General features: G+C 40.8%; 1 protein-coding gene across 1 annotated transcript in view; it reads left to right on the forward strand.

Annotated features, from left to right (window-relative positions):
- The window catches only part of CSMD2 (CUB and Sushi multiple domains 2), a 972,087-nt gene that overhangs the window by 614,159 nt on the left and 335,674 nt on the right, over window positions 1–22,254 (forward strand). Inside the window, exon 14 of the mRNA XM_007950414.1 lies at window positions 19,787–20,113. Coding sequence (XP_007948605.1) covers window positions 19,787–20,113 — 327 coding nt within the window. The remainder of the gene's footprint in view (window positions 1–19,786; window positions 20,114–22,254) is intronic.

The following is a 22,254-nucleotide window of genomic DNA, read 5'->3' on the forward strand; positions in this document are numbered from 1 at the left end:
CTCCTTGGAAGGAAGGTTGGGCAATCCTACTTCCATAGTGATACTGCCTCGGAAACCTAAGGAGGGGTCGCTATGAGTCGGGGCCAACTCGACGGCACATAACAACAACAACAAATGTGGCTGAATGTAGGGTGCAGTGTTGTTGTTGTTGTTAGATGCTGTTGTGTCAGTTCTGACTAATAGTGACCCTACGTAGCACAGAATGAAATACTGCCCTGCCCTGCACCATCCTCACAATCCTTGCCATGCTTGAGCCCATCATCACAGCCACTGTGTCAATGCATCTTGTTGAGATCTTCCCCTTTTTTGCTGACTCTCTACTTTTCCCAGAGTGATATACTTCTCAAGGCCAAAGTTTAAGAGTCAAAATGTGGCCATTCTCACTTCTAAAGAGCATTCCATATGTACTTCTTTAAGACCAATTTGTTCATTCTTCTAGCAGTACATGGCCACACCACGATTCAAATGCATCAATTCTTTGATCTTCCTTATTCATTGTCCAGCTCTCACATGCATATGAGGCTACTGAAAATACTATGGCTTGCATCAGGCATACTTTGGTCTTCAAAGTAATATCTTTGTACTTTGAAAAACACAGTTTGGGTGCAGTAGGGGGTGGGAAAATGAATGCAAAAGAGCTTCAATGTGCCTTAGATCATTGATGGTCTTTGTGTCCCTTTGAGAAGTTTATACTTTATCCTCTGTGCAATGAGAGTCTTTAAAGACTTCCAACCAAGGCTATAATATTATGAGAATTTGCAATTTACTAAATTCACTCTCGAGGCAATATGATAAATGGATTCAAGAGGAATGAGGTGGAATATTGTAGTCATCTAGGGAGAGAGCCTCACCCTAATAGGGACATGATGAGGATGTGACAAGTATAAAAGATTTGGGTGAGATAGAATCCACAGAACTTAGTTACTGATTGGATATGGGAGTGAGGGAGAACAAGTTGATATATTTTGTGTAGGCAACTGGGTGTTGTCATTCATGAAGATAAGGAATAAATAAGGCTTAGGAAAATAGATAAAGAGTTCAATTTTGGACATGCACTCAAGATGCTAGTGGGATCTCCAGTAGAGATGTACATCAGACAATTTCATATTGAGTCTGGAGTGTGGCAGGAGGGTCTGGACTGTTAGTATTGATTTGAGAGGCAATGGCTTAAGGGAAGGGAAGGGGAGGGAATGAGAAGAGGGCCTGGGGAAAGCACATAACTGACTGATGGCAGGACTTAATTAGTCATTGATGCTGGGGAACATTCTAGGTCCTAGAGTCTAAGAGAACCAGGTTCAAGGAAGAAGACCAGGAGTCCAGTTTTAGACATAATTAGCTTAAGATGCTATGATAAAATTCAAAACTTATTCTCATGTTCTGAAATTCCCAATGTGAACTGACCCTTGCCATCCTGTCCAACTCATCTCATATTCCTTGCACCATTGTTCATCATGTTTCTGCCACACTGTACTCCTTCTGTCCTTCACATACCCAAGCCCATTCCCCCTCAAGGAACTTTGCACTTGCAACCCCTACTGCCTGGAGTAATTTGTCTGAGGATGGCTGAATCTTTATTAATAGGCCACTGCTTAGAGGTCACTTCATTAGATGGGACAATAGGCCATCTCTTTTTCTTTCCCCTGGCCCAATTATATTTTCTTCATAGCCCTATTAGAATATTAGTTTCATAGGGGATGAGGATTTCCTTCTTGGTCTTGGTCACTGCCATTCCCAGCACACAGCACGTGCTCAGTCAATATCTGTGCTCAGTTGAAACATTGTAAAGATTGTTGGATATATGGGTCAGGGGCTTAGAAGGGAGGTCTGTCGTAGAGACCTTCATTAAAGAGTTAATGTGCTGAGTAGGGTGACCTAAAGATATTGTATAATCTGAGAAGAAGACCCTGAAATAAAATATTTTATGGTTCCAAATGGAAAAGTCAGGTAGAAGAGAAAAGCTTTCATATGGCTGTGCAGAGGTAGCCAGAGCAAGAGGTGGAAAACCTGTAGAGAGATGTCATGGAAGACAAGGAAAAGGGTATGGTAGTTAAGGTTGTGTGTCAACTTGGCTGGGTCTGCTTTTGAGTGGCTGGAAAGCTAGCTACATGTGGTTCTCCCCATGATGAGACTGGTCATCAACTCCTTGGTGGAATCCACTGTGAGCAGCTGGGTAGCTGCTTTAGGGATGTGGTCTGCTCCCAGTATATAAGGAGAAGCATTGAGGAAGGTCTTGCCGCTTTTTGGCACGCTTGGACTTGCACTAGTGGCCTGCTGTGTTGTTTGGTAATATTGGGAGTGTGCCACTTTATTTGTCGGCCTTGAGCTTCTTAGCCTCAGCAGCCAGCAGCTGCCTGAGTGAAAAGACACTCTAGCTCCAGTGGGCCAGGAGCAAGAGGCAGAGCTGAAGCCCAAGTTTGAAGAGCTTTTACCCAGCCCCTAGAGCTGGCACTTTGAACTGAGGCTTCTGGCCTCCTAAACTGTAAGAGAATAAACTCCTGTTTGTTAAAGCGATCTACCTATAGTATTTCTGTTAGAGTGGCACAAAGTAACCAAAACAGAGGGGGAGGTCAACGCTGTTGACTGTCTTGCTAATCTAACTCAGGACACCAGTGCCCAAATCCTGCCTACCTCAGAGGTGTGACTGGGAAGGGGGGGAAAAAAAAAAAAGGAACACATGGGCTTGGGATCAGATTGCATGAAATATGAACTTAGGAGAACATGCTATGTGTTCAGAGTCCCTGGGAGGTATAAATGGTTGATGTTCTCAACTGCTAACTGAAAGGTGGGGGACTCAAGTCCACCTCGAGGTGCCTTGGAAAAAAGACCTGGTGATCCTCTCCAAAAATCAGCCATTGAAAACCCTGTGGAACTCAGTTCTACTCTGATACCCATGTGTCTCCATGAGTCAGAGTTGACTCAATGGCAACTGGTTTACTGTGTGTTCCAAAAATACCTGCCAGCATCGTCCATTTGTCCTTGATGTTCTTTTTGGACTGTGTGAGTTTCTGGAAGCCATTCTCATATTTTCAGAGAGAACCAAGCCTAAAGTTAACTGAATCTTTTATGATGATAAGGATGAGCCCTGCTGGGGGACTAGTTTCACCCCTGATGGGTGTGAATCTCACACAACCTCCTCAGGCCAACAAAGTTAGATGATAGCTTTCACCAAGCTCCAGTGCCAAAGATGGTTTTAAGATAACTGAGATGGAAATTAGCATACACTGGGCTTCTGAGCAGAAATAGGCTAAAGAAATTCAAGCACAGACATGGGTTTGTAAAGAGTCTGCTTCCAGCTCAGCGACGGCATTAATCAGCAGTGCTGCCTCAGTTTACTGGGCCAGAGACAGACAATGAAGCAAGAACGATCTGATTGGGCCACTTCTGCTTGAATGAGCATTGCTGGAGAAAATCACCCAAGCAGGCATACTGGTGCTGCTGTAAATTCATGGCAACCAATCTTAATCAAGCCTGCAACACTGCCCTGCAATCTATCTGTGTTTTTCAAGTCAGTTGGTTCTCCTTTCCTCAGTGGAAGCATTCTCTACTCCCTTCAAACCTATGAACAGCCCCCACTGCTCACCTTGCTCATAGACAATGAATGACCTTGCCTCCCACCTAGCAGGCATTGCCCTGACCTTCCAAATACTAAGGACACCCAGCCTACAGACCTATACCCATCCCGATCCTTCCTCTCTCCTTCCCACCTTGTATAATGGAGAGATGATCAGTCCTTTCTCCCATCGAAAACCAAATGCCCTATAGATATGGAAAACAATTTTTAAAAAATATATCTCCATTTTGTTTTTAACATACTACACAAAAACATCGTTCTACATCCTACCTTTGCAAGTAGCGACTAGGATCTTAAAAGCTTGCAAGCAACCATCTAGATGTAATGATGGGTCTCTCCTCATCTAGAGCAAAGAAGAATGAAGAAAACCAAAGATGCATGGAAACAATTAGTCCAAGTGACTGGTGCACCATGCGATCCTCAGCCTATATGACTATGAGACCAGAAGAACTATATGGTGCCTGGTTACCACTGTCAACCACTCAGAGGGGAATCTATGTAGGAGATCCTGGATAGAGTGGGAGAACAATGTGGAACAAAACTCAAAATCATTAAAAAAGTAAGAAAGGGACCAAGTTTGCTGGTCTGATAGAGCCTGATGGAACCACTGAGAATGGCCGCCAGCTGCTTTTCAGGTCTGGAATTGAGCCCAACTCCTGTGGCTTCCAGCCAAACAAAAAGACAGGCATATGAGCTGAACATTTACATTAGGTAGATACACTCCTTGGAGAGATCAATTATGGGAGAATAGAAGGGCTGTGTATGCACCAGGAGACAGCTCAGGGGGCAGGAGTGCATGGGAAGGAAGGATACAGGGAAGACATAACTGTGGGGAGGAAGTAGGAGGGGAGCTGTTGCATTGTGGAAAATTGCAGTCAATGTCATGAGACAAAGTGTATATGAAGCTGCTGTGTAGAAAGTGAATTTGCTGTGTAAACTTTCACCCAAATCACAATGAAAATTAAATATACATACATACATTACATACATACATACATACACACACACACACACACACACACACACACACACACACATATATATGGGGGGGGAGCTCTGGTAGCATAGTGCCTAAGGCATTTGACTGCTAACCAGAAGGCTGGCAGTTCAAACCCACCACCCACTCCTCAGAAGGAGGATTGGGCAATCTATTTCCATAGTGATACTGCCTCGGAAACCCAAAGAGGGGCTGCTATGAGTCAGGTCCAACTTGACAGCACATACAACAACAGCACATATATATGTTATTGTTATGTGCCGTCAAGTTATATATGTATATAGATATATATCTCCACTTAGGTTTTAGATCAGGGGCTTTCAAACATGTTTAACCTCACAGTAAGAAATGCATATTACATTGTAACTCAGTACACACATACACACACACACAAACGCACCATTGTAACATGTTTCTTAAACAGCACTTACCTTTACTACCTGTGATGCACTAGATATTTTCCATTCTTTTTTAAAAAAAGTTTGTTGTGGTAAGATATATATAATAAATATTTTGACATTTTAACCATTTTAAGTGGTACAGAGCCAAACCAAAATAACCAAACTCATTGCCGTTGAGTCAATTCCGACTCATAGCGACCCCTCCTTGAGTTTCCGAGCCAGTATCTCTACAGAAGTAGACAGCCCAGTCTTCTTTCCAAGGAGTGTACAGTGCAGTGACATTATTTACATTCACCGTGCTGTGCAGCCATCACCACTGTCTATTTGCCAAAGTTTTCATCACCCCAAACAGAAACTCAGTATCCCTTAAGTAATGCATTCCCCTTCTCCCCTTACCCCAGCCCTTGGTAATGACTAATAAGCTTGTGTCCCTCCCCTGGTAACCTCTTATCTACCTTTGTCTCCATCCCTTTTCCTGTTCTAGATATTTCATATAAGTGGGATAATACAATATTTGTCCTTTTGTGTCTTCTCAGCATAGTGTTTTCAAGGTTCATTCATGTTGACGAATGTATCAGAACTTCATTTCTCTCTATGGCTGAATAATATTCCATTGTATGGATATACTAAATGTTGTTTATCCATTCATCTTTTGATGGACACTCAGATTACAGCACCTTTTGGTTATTGTTAATAGTGCTGCAGTAAACATTGGTGTACATGTGTCTTTTTGAGTCCCTGGTCTCTGCTCCTGCTTTTTCTTTTTTTTTCCCAAACATCCAGCTCATGACATAGATTTTGTGACCAGTCACCAATGGATGATTGCCAACTTTCCACCTTCTTGGGAACCTTATGCCCTGTGTAAATTCATCCTCCTCCTGTCCATTCAGCTTCTCTCCTTTTGCTAGATCCTTTCTGTAAACAGTTACATTTTCTCAGGTCTCTCTCATCTTTGAGAAAAAAAACAAAAACCTTTCTTCATACTCACCCCTCTTTCCTGGTTCCCCATTACTCTCATTCAAACTTCCCTAACAGGTGTCCACACTCGCTGTATCCATTCCTCACCTCCCCGTCACTCTTCACTCCATCTGACTCTGTTTCATCCATGCCTGTGAAACTGCTCTCACCAAGATCAGCAGTGACTCCCAATTGATGAAACCCAGTGAGTCATTTTCAGCCCTCATCAAACACAGTGCTCAGCAGTATTTCAAAGCAAATGACCCTTCTTACCTTCTTAAATGCTTTTCTTTTGTCTTTTATGACACTTTGTTCATTGCTGTCCAGTTGGCTTTGACTCATGACAACACTGTGTACAACGAAACAAAACATTGCCCGGTCCTGTGCTATCCTCCAATCTTTGGTATGGTCAAGTCAGCCCACTGTTGTGGTCACTGTGTATTTGCAGTGTCTTCTAATGGAAGGGCTCTTCTTCCAGCATTGTATCAGACGATGTTCTTTTGTCATCCATAAAGTTTTCATTGGCTAATTTTCAGAAGTAGCCCAGCAGGACTTTTTCACTCATCTATCTCAATCTGGAAGCTCTGCTGAAACCTACCTACTGTGGGTGACCCTGATGCTATTTGAAATACTAGTGGCATAGCTTCCAGCATCATGGCGCCACACAGGCCACCACAGAAGGACAAATTGGTAGACAAGTGGTAGTTTATGACATTACTCTCTTCTTTTTTCCCCCTTCCTTCAGCTGCTTCAGCTCAGTCTGGCCTGCCAGCTTCTCTCCATTCTCTTCCAAAATTTAAAGCTTTTTTTTTTTTTTTTCATTGCGAGTTTGATAGCTGGCATACCCAACTGCTTCAGGAAAAATCAGTTTTTGTTTTCTACTAAGATTTTGCATTTTCCACATCTTTATTGACCAGCTTTATTTATTCTTTTCTTAATTGCATCTTAATTTCCTTGGCCAATATTTCTATTTTGGGCATGTATCATTTTATTGAATTGTGGTTCTTTGTATAATAAACAGGGTAAATATTTAACTGTTATAACTTGCAAATGTTTTCTCTCTAGTTTTTCCTCACTATTTCGCTTTTGTTTGTGATAATTTTTGAGACCCTAAAATGTTCCATTTCTGTAGTTAAGATCATTGTTTCCTTCATGTTTCTAACTTTGGTATAATGCTAAAAAAAAGTCTTTGCCCACCTATGAGATTATAAAAATATTACCTATATTTCCTTCTAGTACTTCTATTTTATAGATTTAACTTTTTCTACAACTGGTTATCCATTTGTTTCAGCATCATTTATTGATCAAGCAACCCTTTTCTTGACAATTTGAAAAGCCTTCTTCACTGTGTACTAAATGCTTACATCCTGTGTTTGTCTCTGGACTTTCTATTCAGTTCCATTGATCACTCTTTTGAAATCATATTTTATGACTAACATTATAATATTTGTAATAAATTATATGCAACATAATAGATAATGTATGTATGTATCTATTATATTATACATGTTGTTATTGTTAGGTGCCATCGAATTGATTCAAATTCATTAAGTGTGCAGTGCCAAACCAAAATAACCAAACTCACTGCTGTTGAATCAATCCCGACTCATAGCGACCCCTCCTTGAGTTTCCGAGCCAGTATCTCTACAGAAGTAGCTAGCCCAATCTTCCTAATAGCACCAGAATGAAATACTGACCAATCCTGTGCCATCCTCACAATCTGGACTATGTTTGAGCCCATTGTTGCAGCCACTAAGTCGATCCGTCTCATTGAGGATCTTCCTCTTTTTTGCTTACCCTCTGTTTTATCAGGTCTGATGTCCTCCAGGGACTGGTCTCCCCTAATAACATGTCCAAAGTATGTGAGATGAAGTTTCACCATCCTCAATTCTAAGGAGCATTCTGGCTGTACTTGTTCCAACATGGATTAGTTTGTTCTTCTGGCAGTCCATGGTATATTTAATATTCTTCACCAACAGCATAACTCAAAAGCATCAATTCTTCTTCAGTCTTCCTTATTCATTGTCCAGCTTTCGTATGCACATGAGGTGATTGAAAATACCATGGCTTGGGTCAGGTACGCTGTGGTAGTTAAGGTTGTGTGTCAACTTGGCTGGGCAATGGTTTTGAGTGACTTGGCAGCTGGATGTAGTTATTCCCTGTGATGAGATTGTAATCACCTCCACAGTGGAATCTACTGTGAGTAGCTAAGTAGTTGAAGGGGAGTTACCTTCAGGGTGTGGCCTGCTTCCAGTATATATGGAGACTCTTTGGGAAAGGTCTTCAGCTTTTTGGTACATTTTGGGTCCTGTATTTGGCCAAGTCTTCATCTCCAGTTCCTAGACTTGAACCAGTGGCCTGTCATGTTGCCTGCTGATCTTGGACTTGGACCATTTTATCTGCCTATGTTGGGTTCGTCAGTCTCAGCAGCCAGTAGCTGCATGAATCAGAGGAAACCTCCAGCTCCAGTGGGGTTGGAATAAGAGATAGAGCTGAAGCCCCAAGTCAGGGGGCCTTCACCCAGCCCCTAAAGCCAGCAGTCTGAATTTGGACTTCTAGCCTCCCAAACGGTAAAATAATAAATTCCTATTTGTTAAAGCCATCCATTTGTGATATTTGTTCTAGCAGCATAGAGAACCAAGACACATACCTTAGTCCTCAAAGTGACATCTTTACTTTTTAACACTTTATAGCGATCTTTTACAGCAGATTTGCTCAATGCAGTATATCATTTGATTTCTTGATTGCTGCTTCCATGGGTATTCATTGTGGATCCAAGTAAAATGAAACCCTTGACAACTTCAATGCTTTCTTCATTTATCATAATGTTGTGTATTAGTCCATTTGTGATGATTTTTGTTTATATTATACATATATCTAATAATATACATAATATTATATAATAGAGTATAACATTTGGGGAAGCCCTACCTATACTTGTTGTTGTTGTTGTTGTTATGTGCCGTCGAGTCAAACCCGACTCATAGCGACCCCACCTTGGGTTTCCGAGGCAGTATCACTACGGAAGTAGGATTGCCCAACCTTCCTTCCGAGGAGTGGCTGGTGGGTTTGAACCGCCAGCCGTCTGGTTAGCAGGCAAGTGTCTTAGCCACTGTGCTACCAGAGCTCCCCTACCTATACTAGGAGGAAGTAAATGTCATGTTTGAGAACCTGAGTTCATATCCCAGTTTCATCACTTACAGGCAGTGTGACCATGGATAAACAAACAACAAAAAGAATTTCTGTAAATCTTTACAAAAGCAGACTGCCACATCTTTCTCCTGTGGAGCAGCTGGTGGGTTCAAAGTACCAACTTTTTGGTGAGAAGCCCAATCAGCTTCTCTATCTGTAAAATGGGGATGATGATGGTACTTACCTCAGTTGTCATGAGAGTTGAAAGAGTTAAAATATATGACCCTCTTGGAATACCAGCTAGCACCTCATAAGCTATTAATACTCAAGGAGGGCTTGCCAGTTTTCACTTGTCTTTCCAACAGATGAATCTTACAGTTGTTTTAAGTTTCAGAAAAATGTGGTTGTGGATCTTGCCTGGAATTATGTTAAATTTAGACAGTGGTTTGAGGATAAGTATCATCTTAACAATACGAACTCTTTTCATCTGGGAACATAGTATGTCTCTCCATTTTAAAATTTTCTCTTCTATGTACTAGTAAAGCTTTGTTCTTTGCATTATATAGGTCATGTGTGGTATTGATGTAGGGCTGAATTTAAGTTGCTAGCACTTTACATGTAGAATTTTTTTTGCACTTCTGTGGGTGCATCAGGTGAATAGGTAGATATAGGTATATGTATCATATAAACACTGTCTTTATGGGAGTATTTGTATAATGATTAATTTAAATAGTATGGCAATGATGAGTTTGTGGAGGATTTTAAAGCAGGGGTCATGAAATTGCCTCACCCCTAAGTATTCTTAAGTTTCTTTTAGGTTTTTCTTCATACTAATTTTGATAATTCAAATTTTCCTGAGACATTGTCCATTTTATCAAGATTTTCTAACTTATTAGTATGTTATAAATGCTTTTTATTTTTTTTATTTTTTTTGGAATTGGCTGATCTTCTTGTTTATTTATTATTATAGCCTCCTATGTATGAAGGAGACCTGGTGGTACAGTTGTTAAACACTCGGCCGCTAACCAAAACATCAGCGGTTCAAACCCACCACCCATTCCGCAGGAGAAAGATGTGGCAATCTGCTTCTTTAGTCTATAGCCTTGGAAACCCTATGGGGAAGTTCTACCCTGTCCTTTAGGGTTGCTATGAGTTGTAAACAATATGATGGCATTGGGTTATATATGTGCATTTTCTCTCTTTTTATTTCTTTTTAATTTTTTTATTATGCTTTTGGTGCAAGTTTACAGAGCAGAGTTTGTTTCACGTTCAACATTTCGTGTTCATTTGGTTTCACTCCCCCAATTACCATCCCCAACCCTAACCCACTCTCCTCCCCTTCCTGCCCAGTAACCACCCCTTCCATGCCCCTCATAGTTGTGCACTCCTGTGTGTCCTGTGTTTCCTCTTTTTATTTTTTGAGTAGACCAACAAGAAATTTCTTTTTCATTAGTTCTTCAGAAACTAGTTACTAGACTGTCTAACCCATTTGTTTCTGCTTTTATCTTTACTAAGTCTATCCTCTTTCCATAATTTTGCTTAGTTATTCTCTTTCTAAACTTCTTGAGTATGAGTGCTCTCTTCACCTATTCTTTTTTGTTTTAATTCAGTAATGAATAAGACTATGAATTGTCTCCTAAGTATTGCTTTGGCCTATTGTCATCATCATCATTCTAAATAGTCTATATTGACAACCTTTTTTTCCTTTTTGAACTCAGATTTATTTAGGAGGGTTTTTGAATTTTCATATAATTAGGAATTTTCTCTTTTCATTTATTATTAATTTCTAGTTTATTTACATGTGAACAGAAAACATGACCCAACAGTTTTTGCTTTGTGGAACAATCTGTGGAGATTTCCTTGTAGCCTGATATAAGGTTGATTTTTGTAATATTCCATGAGCACTTGTAAGGAAGGTTGCATCCTTTGTTTGAAGGCTACAGAGTTTTGTAACTCAAATTCACACTCATAATATTATTCAAATTCTTTATTTACTTTTCTAACCTGAGATTCAAATTCTTTTTTATTTTTAAAATTGTTTTTGTCTGATTCAGTGCTTTGGGGCATAAAGTTTCATAACTGTCATGTCTTTATTTTGGAATGTGCCTATCATCCCACTTTTTAAATCTCTACTCTGAATTTTGTTTTAGGACTCTGTTGAGATCAGTGATGGCTCCTTTTGCTGGTGTCAGGTCCCAAGTAACTGAATTATCATTTTAAAAGTACTGAAGCTAGCAGTGACCACAATAAGAAAAAGAGATGATAAAAAGTTTTTTCCCCAAGTCTCTTTCCTATTCATAGTAATATTAAATAATAATCAGATTTTATGCTTAGTCATTACTCATCCACTTGTCAATGGGTTTTCTGCCTTTAGTAGTTTTCAAAATCTGAGCCATATGAGAGCCCTGTGACCTAAAGGTTTATCCAAAGTCATGAACATGACCTGGTAACTACTTTTAAAGGGGAAAGGCACCTGATCCCCTTCTTTTAATCTAGATGATTGACAGTGATGAAATCCAATCACAACTCTTTTTGTTGTTGTTCAAGGAAATATACATAGTTTCCCTGAAGCCTCAACAGTATTGGGTTTTATGTTTTTTTTATTTGTTTTTGTCCTTGTGAAATGGACTGTATTCTCATATTAATGTCATGATCTCTTACATGAATGCACTGGTCATTTGGGACACTGAGAAGCAAGCCTTTTCTATTCTCTAATAGAAATATCACACAATAGCATGCATACGTAACCTCCTAAAGAGAAAAAGATTAGACCTGTGTAGGATAAGGCACATTTCCCTTTCCTGTTCTTGTTGCAACAGGTATAAATTATCTCCTGGGATGGAAGACAGTTTTGTAGGGCCACTTTCTTCTTCCATTAGTGTCAGTTTATCAGCTCCATCTCTTTCAAAGTGAAAGAAGAAATACCTCTTGGCAGCTGCCCAGAAGACTTGGGGCCCAAGAAAAGTAATATGTAAGAGTCTGGTAAAATACTGTAATATCCAAGGGATACATATTAATATTAAACCTCTTTTTTGTTGGTGGTGTTCACATTTCCCTCCACCGGTGCTTCTCAAACCTGGCTGTGTGTTAAGATATCTGGCGAGCTTTGAAAAAGCTGATGCCCTGGGCTCATTCTACCAATTAAATGAGAATCTTTGGGGCTTGTGCACTGATAAATTGTGACACTCTTCTAATGTGAAGCCTGAACTATCTGTGCCCATTCTTTCACATTTGACCACTCTGAGTCACTTTATTTTAGCTGTGAGTTTTGCCCCCAAAATGAGGGCTGTATTTTACATTGTTGAGTGCCATCCACTCAATTGCAACTCATAGTAGCCCCATGTAACAGAGTAGAACTGGTACAAAGGGTTTCCTTGAGAGTTATCTTTATAGGATCAGATCACCAGGCCTTTCTACTGTGGAGCTGGTGAGTGGATTGAACCACCAACCTTTTGGTTAGCAGCCCAGTGCTAAACTGTTGCTCCACAGATGACCCTGTATAAATTTATTGTCATAAATGATGCCTTGTCTTTCTTTTAGCAACTTATCCTCTTTGTGCTTCCTTGCTGTTTCCTTTCAATTCCATTTTTGGCTAAATTGACTGCTTTGCTATTTTCCCTTTGGTAATTTTGAAGATAAGCTATTGTGTATTCTATTAGTAATTACTTTTAACATCTTTAAAAACATATTCAACCTATATTTCTCTAATTAGCCAGAGAAACTGTGTAACAGAATTTTTCTCACAAGATGAGGAAATTAGCTTATCTCCTTGCTCCAACTTTACTCTTTATATCAGAATAATCTGGAAGTTTTTACCCTTGAGTGTGGGTGGAAATGGTATCTTATGTCTCTCTTTATTTATTTATTATGCTCGCATTCCATTTTTATAACTATGTTCATAGCAATTATTTAGATTTATTACTATACCAGTTTTTATGCTTGCTGCCAATCTTTTTTATTAACCACAACTTTTCTGTACTACGGGTCTTCATTGTGATTCATTGCTTGGTTGGATAGAGAACATCTCCAAATGGTTTTTCAGGAATGTTATATGAATAGTATATTTACTGAGGACATTGATGTTTGAGAGTAGCTTTCAGTGTCTTTGCTGTTTAACAACTTGTCTACAGCACACCCTTTTCTGCTTTAAATGATTTAGGGAAGCATCTGTACTATGTCTAAGATAAGTGTGTTGAAAGCCATAGCGTCATATTCTCCCCCTCGTTTCCAGAGCTGACACAAGTGTCCACCTATGTTTATAGACTTCGGTCAATTCTGTTGGTTGGGAGTTGACTCAGATTGGGGGTATAGGACACATGTGTTCAAGTTATCTGGGTGATATCAAGCATTAGATATTCACTGATTTATTCAACAATTACTGATTGAACACCTGCACTGTGCCAGGCATTGTGGGAGCCATTAGGGATTCAGAGGTGAATTAAATGCATCCGATTTCTGCTCTCATGGAGTATATGTGTAGGTGTTGGAAAGTGGGAGGGACAATCCATAGCAGCAAAACAGGCAAATAAGATAATTTGAGACCGTGATAAATGGAACTGCTACATACAGCTTCTCAGATTCTAAAATGGCACCCTGGAGCTGTACAACATGGCAGCCTTAGAAAAAAAGACTATGAAGAGATGGATGCCCATTTAGTGCCACACCATGAGAGATGAGGTTAGGGACTCACGTGACAGTAATAAAATTTTCCTCTGCAGCAGGTCCATTTGTTTACATGTTTATGGTGCCACCCCCATCATCTTCCGTCTGGAGCTGTAGAGTTTTTCTTTGTCTTCAGTCTGTCTTGAGGAGCTCTGGTAGCATAGTACCTAAGGCACTTGACTGCTAACCAGAAGGCTGGCGGTTCAAACCCACCACCTCTCCTCAGAAGGAAGGTTGGGCAATCTACTTCCATAGTGATACTGCCTCGGAAATCCAAGGAGGGGTCACTATGAGTCGGGGCTGACTTGACGGCACATAACAACAACAAGAAGTCTGTCTTGATGTGTGCTTCTACTGGTAGACACGTCTCATGGTATGCCGCCTTCTGCCTTCAAGATGATTGTCTTTGAATTATGATTCCTCACTATTGCATTAAGCTTTGCCTGGATTCCCACTATGCTGATGACATTATGTGAGCCTCCATGTCTAGTCTGGAGCCACCACTTCAGTGCTGATGTTATCCTTGGGGTTGATAGGTGGATCTTCAGTATATTCTAGAAACACCCCCAAGGATTCTGCTTTCAGATTTAGGACAAGTGACCGATATTGTGCTCTTCTTGAGATACTGTGTTGGAGAGTCATGAGAAGCTTGGTCCCTGGGGTCAGACTGCATACATTTGGATTTGTATCTACCACTTACTAGCTGTATGAACCTGGCAAGTTACTTAACCACTGTGCACATCAGTGTCTTCATCTTTAAATGGAGTTAATAACAGTACCTACCTTAGAGTGTTATGATGTTGTTAGGTGTTATGCTGAGTTGGTTCTGAGTCACAGAGACCCTGTGTACAATAAAAGGCTACCTGCTTCTGCATCATCCTCACAATTGTTACTACATTTGAACCCATTGTTACAGCCACTATAGCAATGCCAATCCATCTCATTGAAGGTCTTCCTCTTTTTCACCGATCCTCTACTAAGCTCGATGTCCTTCTTCAGGGACTGGTCCCTCCTGATAACATGTCCAAAGATTAAGTCTCACCATGCTTGTTTATAAAGAGCTTTCTGGCTGACTTCTTCCAAGACAGAATTTTTTGTTGTTGTTCTTCTGGCAGTCCATAGTATATTCAATATTCCTTGTCAATACCATAATTCAAAGGCATCAATTCTCCTTTGGTCTTCCTATTTCATTGTCCAGCTTTCATATGCAATATGAGGCAATTGAAAGTATCATTTGCTTGTACCAGGCATATTTTACTCCTCACAGTGACATCTTTGCTTCTTAACACTTTAAAGAGGCCTTTTACAGCAGATTTGCCCAATGCAATGCATCATTTGATTTCTTAACTGCTACTTTCATGGGCATTGATCCAAGTAATGTGAAATCCTTGACAACTTGAATCTTTTCTCTTTTTATCATGATGTTGCCTATTGGTCCAGTTGTGATTATTTTTGTTTTCTTTATGTTGACATAATACACACATAAAGCTGTAGTTCTTTGATCTTCATCAGAAGGCCTTCAAGTCCTTTTTGCTTTCAGCAAGCAAAGTAGTATCATCTGCAAATTGCAGGCTGTTAATGATTCTGTGTCCAATCCTGATGCCATGTTCTTCTTTCTATAGTCCAGCTTCTTGGATTATTTTCTCAGCATACAGATTAAATTAAATAAGTGTGGTGAAAGGATACAACCCTGAAACACACCTTTCCTAATTTTAAACCACATAGTATCCCCTTGTTCTGTCAAATGACTATCTCTTGGTCTATGTACAGATTTCTCATGAGCACAATTACGTGTCTTGGAATTCCTGTTCTTCACAATGTTATCCCCAATTTGTTGTGATCCACACAATTAAATGCCTTTGCATAGTCAGTAAAACACAAGTAAACATCTTTCTGATGTTCTCTGCTTTCCACCAAGACATCAACAGTGATTCGGCTCATTCCACATCCTCTTCTGAATCCAACTTGAATTGCTGGCAGTTTCCTGTTGATGTGCTTCTGCAACCATTTTTGAATTATCTTCAGCAAAATTTTACTCCTGTGGGATCTTAATGATATTGTTCAATAATTTCCACATTCTACTGGATATGCTTCTTTGGAATGGGTTCATGAATACAGATCTCTTCCAGTCAAGAGAGCTTTGATCCAAATTTCTTGACATAGATGAATGAGCACTTAAAGCATTGCACCGTTTGTTGAAACATCCCAATTGGTATTTCATAAATTCCTGGATCCTTGTTTTTCACCACCGGCAGCTTGGACTTCCTTCAATGCCGTAGCTTCTTGATCACATGCTACTTCCTGAAATGGTTGAACATCAACCAGTTCTTTTTGGTACAATAATTCTGTGTATTCCTTCTATCTTCTTTTGATGCTCCCTGTGTCTTTCAATATTTTGCCTATAGAAATCTTCACTATTGCAACTCAAGGCCTGAATTTTTTCTTCAGTTCTTGCAGCTTGAGAAATGCTGGGTATGTTCTTCCTTTTTACTTTCTAACTCCAGCTCTTTGCACAATTTCATTATAATATTTTGTCTTCTCAAGCCACCCTTAAAATCTTGTTCACCTCTTTTACTTCATCATTTCTTCCATTCGCTTTAGCTATTCTACTTCTAGAGCAAGTTTCAGAGCCTCTTCTGACCTCAGGTTTGGTCTTTTATTTCTTTCCTATTTTTTTTCCTCCCTCAATGACCTTTTGCTTTCTTCATGTATGATATCCTTGATGTCATCCCATGACTCGTCTGGTCTTTGGTCACTGGTGTTCGAGGCATCAAATCTGTTCTTGAGATGGTTTCTAAATTCGGGTAAGATATACTCAAGATGGAGCTCTAGTGGCATGGTGCCTAAGGCACTTGATTGCTAACCAAAAGGTTGGCAGTTCAAACCCACCAGAAGCTCTGTGGAAGGAAGATGGGGCAATCTGCTCCCATAAAGATTTACCACCTCGGAAATCCAGTGGGGGTCGTTGTGAGTCAGAATTGGCTTGATGGCAGTGAGTTTTTTTTGTTGTTGTTGTTTGGTACTGGAGATAGTACTTTGGCTGTCATGAACTTGTTTTTATTTTCTTCAGCTTCTACTTACACTTGCATCTGAGCAATTGATGGTCTGTTCCACACTTGGCCCCTGGGCTTCTTCTGACTAATAATGCTGAGCTTCTCCATTGTCTGTTTCCACAGATATAATCAATTTGATTTCTGTGTATTCCATATGGTGAGGTCCACATGCATAATGACCATTTATGTTGTTGAAAAGAGGCATTTGCAATGAATAAATCGTCAGTCTTGCAAAATCCTATCAGGTAATTTCTATCCTTGTTTCTGTTGCTGAGGCCTTATTTTACAACTAACGTTCCTCCTTGTTTGTTTCTAACTTTTGCATTCCAATCACCAGTAATTGTCAATGCATCTTGATTGGATATTTGATCAATTTCAGACTTCGGAAGTTGAGAAAAATCTTCATTTTCATCTTTGGTACTAGTGGTTGGTGCATAAATTGTAATAATAGTCGTATTAACTGGTCTTCCTTGTAGGCTTATGGATGTGATCCTATCACCAACAGTATTATACTTCAGGATAGATATTAAAATATAAAATATTCTTTTTGAGTATTAATGCCACACTGTTTTTCTTCCATTTGTCATTTCCAGCATAGTAGAATATATGATTTTCCATTTCAAAATGGCCAATACCAGTCCATTTTAGCTTACTAATTCCTAGGCTATCGATTTTTATGCATTCCATTTCATTATTAATGACTCAATTTTCCTGGAGTCATAGTTCACATATTCCACGTTCCTGTTATTAATGGATGTTTGCGGCTGTTTCTTCTCATTTTGAGTTGTGCCACACCAGCAAATGAAGGTCCCCAAAGCTTTATTCCATCCACACCATTAAAGTCAACTCTGCTTTAAGAAGGTAGATTGCCCTAGTCATATTCTCAATGCCTTCCAACCTGAAGGGCTCATCTACCACTGTATCAGACAATGTTAGTCTGCTCTTCATAAGGTTTTCACTGGCCAAATTTTCAGAAGTAGATCACCAGGTCCTTCTTCGTCATCTGTTTTAGTCTGGAAGCTCTGCTGAAACCTGTCCACCAGGGGTGACCCTGCTGGTATTTGAAGTACCCATGGCATAGCTTCCGGCCTCACAGCAACACACAAGTACCACAGTGCAACAAACTGATAGAAGACTGATGGATACTTACTTATCAGTATTATTAGCACCAAACATTAATGTAGATATTAAAAAGAGATTAAATGTTACACTTTATACTTTCATATATTAAAAATTTTTTAAGTGAGACTATATTATTTATGCTGTCAGAAAAATTAAATGCTATTCTCATTTTGAAAAATAAAAGGAAATATCACCCAGAAACCCACTACCCTAATACAATTTTCGTTTTTTGACTCACATCCAGTTTTTATCCATTAGAAACAAATATTTAATAGCTATAATCAAAAGTGTACATATAATTTTATGTACTATCTACTATTTTACTTAAAATGATTTTTAACATTCTTTTTCTACAGGGTCATATTTATCACTTTAATGATTTCATTCAAACTACATCACATTAAGTACTATAATTTATCTCACATGTTGGCCAGACATATAAATTATTCCCTTTTTTTTTTGCAATAAAATTATGTCACAATAAACATCTTTGTCCATGTGACTGTTTTTCTTTTGAAGTAATTTTTCTCTAGAGATTACTGAGTAAGAGTATTTGAATAATTTCATGCCTCTTTTAATTGGTACTCTCCCTTCAAAAAGAATTATACCAGTTTTACCCTGAAAGTACCCATGATTGAACATACTAGTTTCCCTGAAGAATCAACAGTATTGGGCTTTATGTTTTTTCCTTTGTTTTTGTCCTTGTGAAATGGAGTGTGTTCTCATATCAATGTCATAATCTCTTACATGAATCCACTGGTCATACTCTTTGCTTGTTTAACTAGTTGAGGTCTTTACAGTGTTCTAATGCAATTACAAAAGCTCTCAATTCAATATTGACATTTGTCCTTTGTCTTATTTGTTGCAGTAATTTTTCTATTATATTATTTTCCTTTTTTAATTTTAGTTTAGTGTTTATTTGTTGGTTTCTCTGTAGATGGCAATGTAGACTACTTCTTTGCCTCCTCCCTGTTACAAGGCCTGGCAGTAATGAGCATGAAAAGAGTATAAAATAAGGAGTTTCCAGAGGAGTCAATGATTAGTGGAAAGTAGAGAGGAAGTGACAGGAAGTGGACAGGACACCAAGCTGAAATATTTAAAAGCTTCAAAATTTTGCTCTCAGAAAGATGTAGCTTACCTCGCACTTCCTCAGCATACTTTTCTAGCTTGGGGTTGTCAGGGTTCCTATGGCACACCTATTGTTTCCCTACCAAAGTCCTTTAAATGAGAGAAGTAGACTTGGAATAGCACCACCCTAGTCACTTCCACAGTGGTGGTGGGCGGGGGCAGTGGAGTGACATTGGTAACAGTGGCAACAGTGGTGATGATGATTGTGTGGCGGTGGTGATGTTGAGGCAGTGGCGATGGTGGCAGCAGTGGTGGTGGTTGCTGTGGTGGAGGTGATGGTGGTGGCGGTAGTGGCGGCAGTGGTGGTATGTGCAAATCCCCTGTGCTAAGGATCAAAAATACCCTTAATTAAGAGACTTTCCTCTGAGTTGAGTAGTGCCCTTTTCTGTTGCTGCAAACCAAGCCTAGAGGGGTCATGTGCTATGACTCTACTCTTAAGCTCCGATTCATCCCCAAAACAGGAGACCACAGAGCATGCAGGCACTGCCTGGGGTGAGTGCATGCCAGAGGAGAGGGGGAGCAAGAGAAGACAATCTTCACTGTGTCTGCCTTTTGCCAGTGGCCCCCCACACACTGCCCAGCATGAAGCCAGCATGTAACCCACCTAGAGCTCAGAGCCCCACCAGTCCAGCCCAATTCTGTGTCACCCTTTCTTTCTTTCTATTACTTTTGAGACCAACAAAAACAGTCCCCCTGTCAGCCCTCAGTGGCCCTGGCAGAGTGCCGAGGACACCTACTGACCTCCACTGCTCTTCTCTTGCAGTTTCCTGCTTCTTCAACTTCACCAGCCCCTCTGGGGTTGTCCTGTCCCCCAACTATCCAGAGGACTACGGCAACCACCTGCACTGCGTCTGGCTCATCCTGGCCCGGCCTGAGAGCCGCATCCACCTGGCCTTCAATGACATTGATGTGGAGCCGCAGTTCGACTTCCTGGTCATCAAGGATGGGGCCACCGCTGAGGCCCCAGTTCTAGGCACCTTCTCAGGAAACCAACTCCCCTCCTCCATCACCAGCAGTGGCCACGTGGCCCGTCTTGAGTTCCAGACTGACCACTCCACAGGGAAGCGGGGCTTTAACATCACCTTTACCAGTGAGTCCTCCCTCTGTCCCCAGCTGACCCCCCTCTGAATATTGGCCTCCAGGATGGTTGAAGGTGCTCCCAAGAGTAGTGTTGATGGGGTGGGCCAGTCCAAGGGCATTGCTGGGCTATAGTGCTCAGGCAGAAGACTCCCAATATGAACACGAAAAGCATGCAGCTCTGGCCACTGGGACAGGTCCCCTTTTCTGTGCATTTACTCTTTGGAACATTTATTTCCCATTAATGTGACAGACACTGTATCAGGAGCCTGGTCCTCAGCTTTCCCTCTCATGTTCCTCCTCCTAGAAGGCCCAGCTAGAGCCAGGGAGGGACCAGGGGAAAGAAAGCCTGTCATCTCTCATTAGCTCCTGATTCTCTCTTTGGTGTGCTCCCCTAAATCCCTGATCACCTACTTCCTGTTGACTTCTGGCTTTCCTGATGGAATTGCTTTCCCAGTATCCCATTCTCCACAGTCAAATAAGAAACAGTGCTTCTGTTTGAATCCAAGTCTTACTGGAGCCAACTCTTAGTGCCTTCCCTCACAGCCCCTCTTAGTGCTACAGTCTGAAAGTTGCACCTCCAGTTTCAATCCAGGGTCCCCTTTTCTAGAAGCAACATGAAGCTCAGCAATGATTATTTCAGTTCTGTGTCTCATGGGGTTACAGTGGGAGTGGAATGGGGTGGGGAGAGGATTGGAGACTGGAAACAGCAGGCAGTGGTAGACCATAATAAACCACAGGCCTGGTGAGTCTGGCCATTGACAAATGATCAGTGGGGATGAAGCAGAGTTTACCTGAGAAATTAGCCAGATCCATGTCAAAAGGGTCCACTTTCAGAGGATACTTGTGAAATACTGTGCCATTAGCTGCTGCTGAGTCAGCCCCTGACTCGTGGTGCTCATTTGCACAATAGAATGAAATGCTGCCTGGTCTGTGTCATCCCCATGCTCCATTGCAGATTAGATAGTTGGACTCCATAGAGTTTTCATTGGCTGATTTTTAGCCAATGAAAATAGATCGCCAAGCCTTTCTTACTAGTCTTGTCTTAGTCTGGAAGCTCTGCTGAAACCTGTTTAATGTCATAACAACACTGACAGAAGGGGGGTGGCTGTCCATGAAGTACACTGGCCAGAATTCAAACCGTGTCTCCTACTTGGAAGCCGAGTATTCTACCACTGAACCACCACTGCCTCAATTGTGAAATGCAAGCCTCCAGGTCAAGCTCCACCCACACACACAAATGGACAAAGAACTCTTCCCTCTTGTACTTTTTTGTTTTTTGTTTCCCTGTCTCTTCCATTCCCATCTCTTATGGGCAGAAGAAAGTGGAATAAAGTTCTGTCTTTCCTGGTATGAGAGCACTGATAATCCTGGTTTTCAGTTTAGCTCTTCTCATCCCTGTTTTGCCCATGAGATCATGAGCTCAGCCAAGGTGAAGGTATATCTTATGTATCTTTCTATCGCCTCTACCCAGCACATGGAAAGGGTCAGTGTTTATTGAATGGAAGCATCCATGAATGACCAAATGCTCTTCCTACACTGTGGTGTGAGTGAGCAGAAGAATTAGGGTAACAGGTATCCCAAGGAAACCCACTTATCTAGGGCAGTGAGGGCTGAGAACTCTGCAGGTTCAAAGTAAGTATAGACAGTGCTAGGAGACTTGGAGCAAAAATACATACTCATGACCTCCTAGGAAAATCAAACCATATTAAAGCCCATTTTTCCAGGAAATAAACCAATACTGAGTCCCAGGAGGAAGAGGCAAAAGGAATCCAGAGTGGAACTTCCCTTTGAGGGCAGTGGACTTGACCTAAGGGTTGTGCTTTTTGCATAGTGCCTAAGGTATTTGACTGCTAACCAGAAGGCTGGTGGTTCAAATCCACCAGCCACTCCTCGGAAAGAAGGTTGAGCAATCTGCTTCCATAGTGATACCACCTCAGAAACCCAAGGAGGGGTCGCTGTGAGTCAGGACTAACTCAACGGCAGTGACAGCCAACCAGCTCTCTCCATTATAAAAGGGATGTCATTGCTGTTAGTCGTCATTGAGTCACCTCCAACTCGGGGCACTCTTATGTATAACAGAACGAAATATTGTCCTGTCCTGCACCATCTTCATGATTGTTGGTGTGTTAGAGTCCATTGCTGTGGATACTG

The sequence above is a fragment of the Orycteropus afer genome, unplaced genomic scaffold (genome assembly GCF_000298275.1).
Source record: "Orycteropus afer afer isolate SDZICR_OR568_19922 unplaced genomic scaffold, OryAfe1.0 scaffold00272, whole genome shotgun sequence".
In the NCBI taxonomy this organism is placed as follows: Eukaryota; Metazoa; Chordata; class Mammalia; order Tubulidentata; family Orycteropodidae; genus Orycteropus; species Orycteropus afer.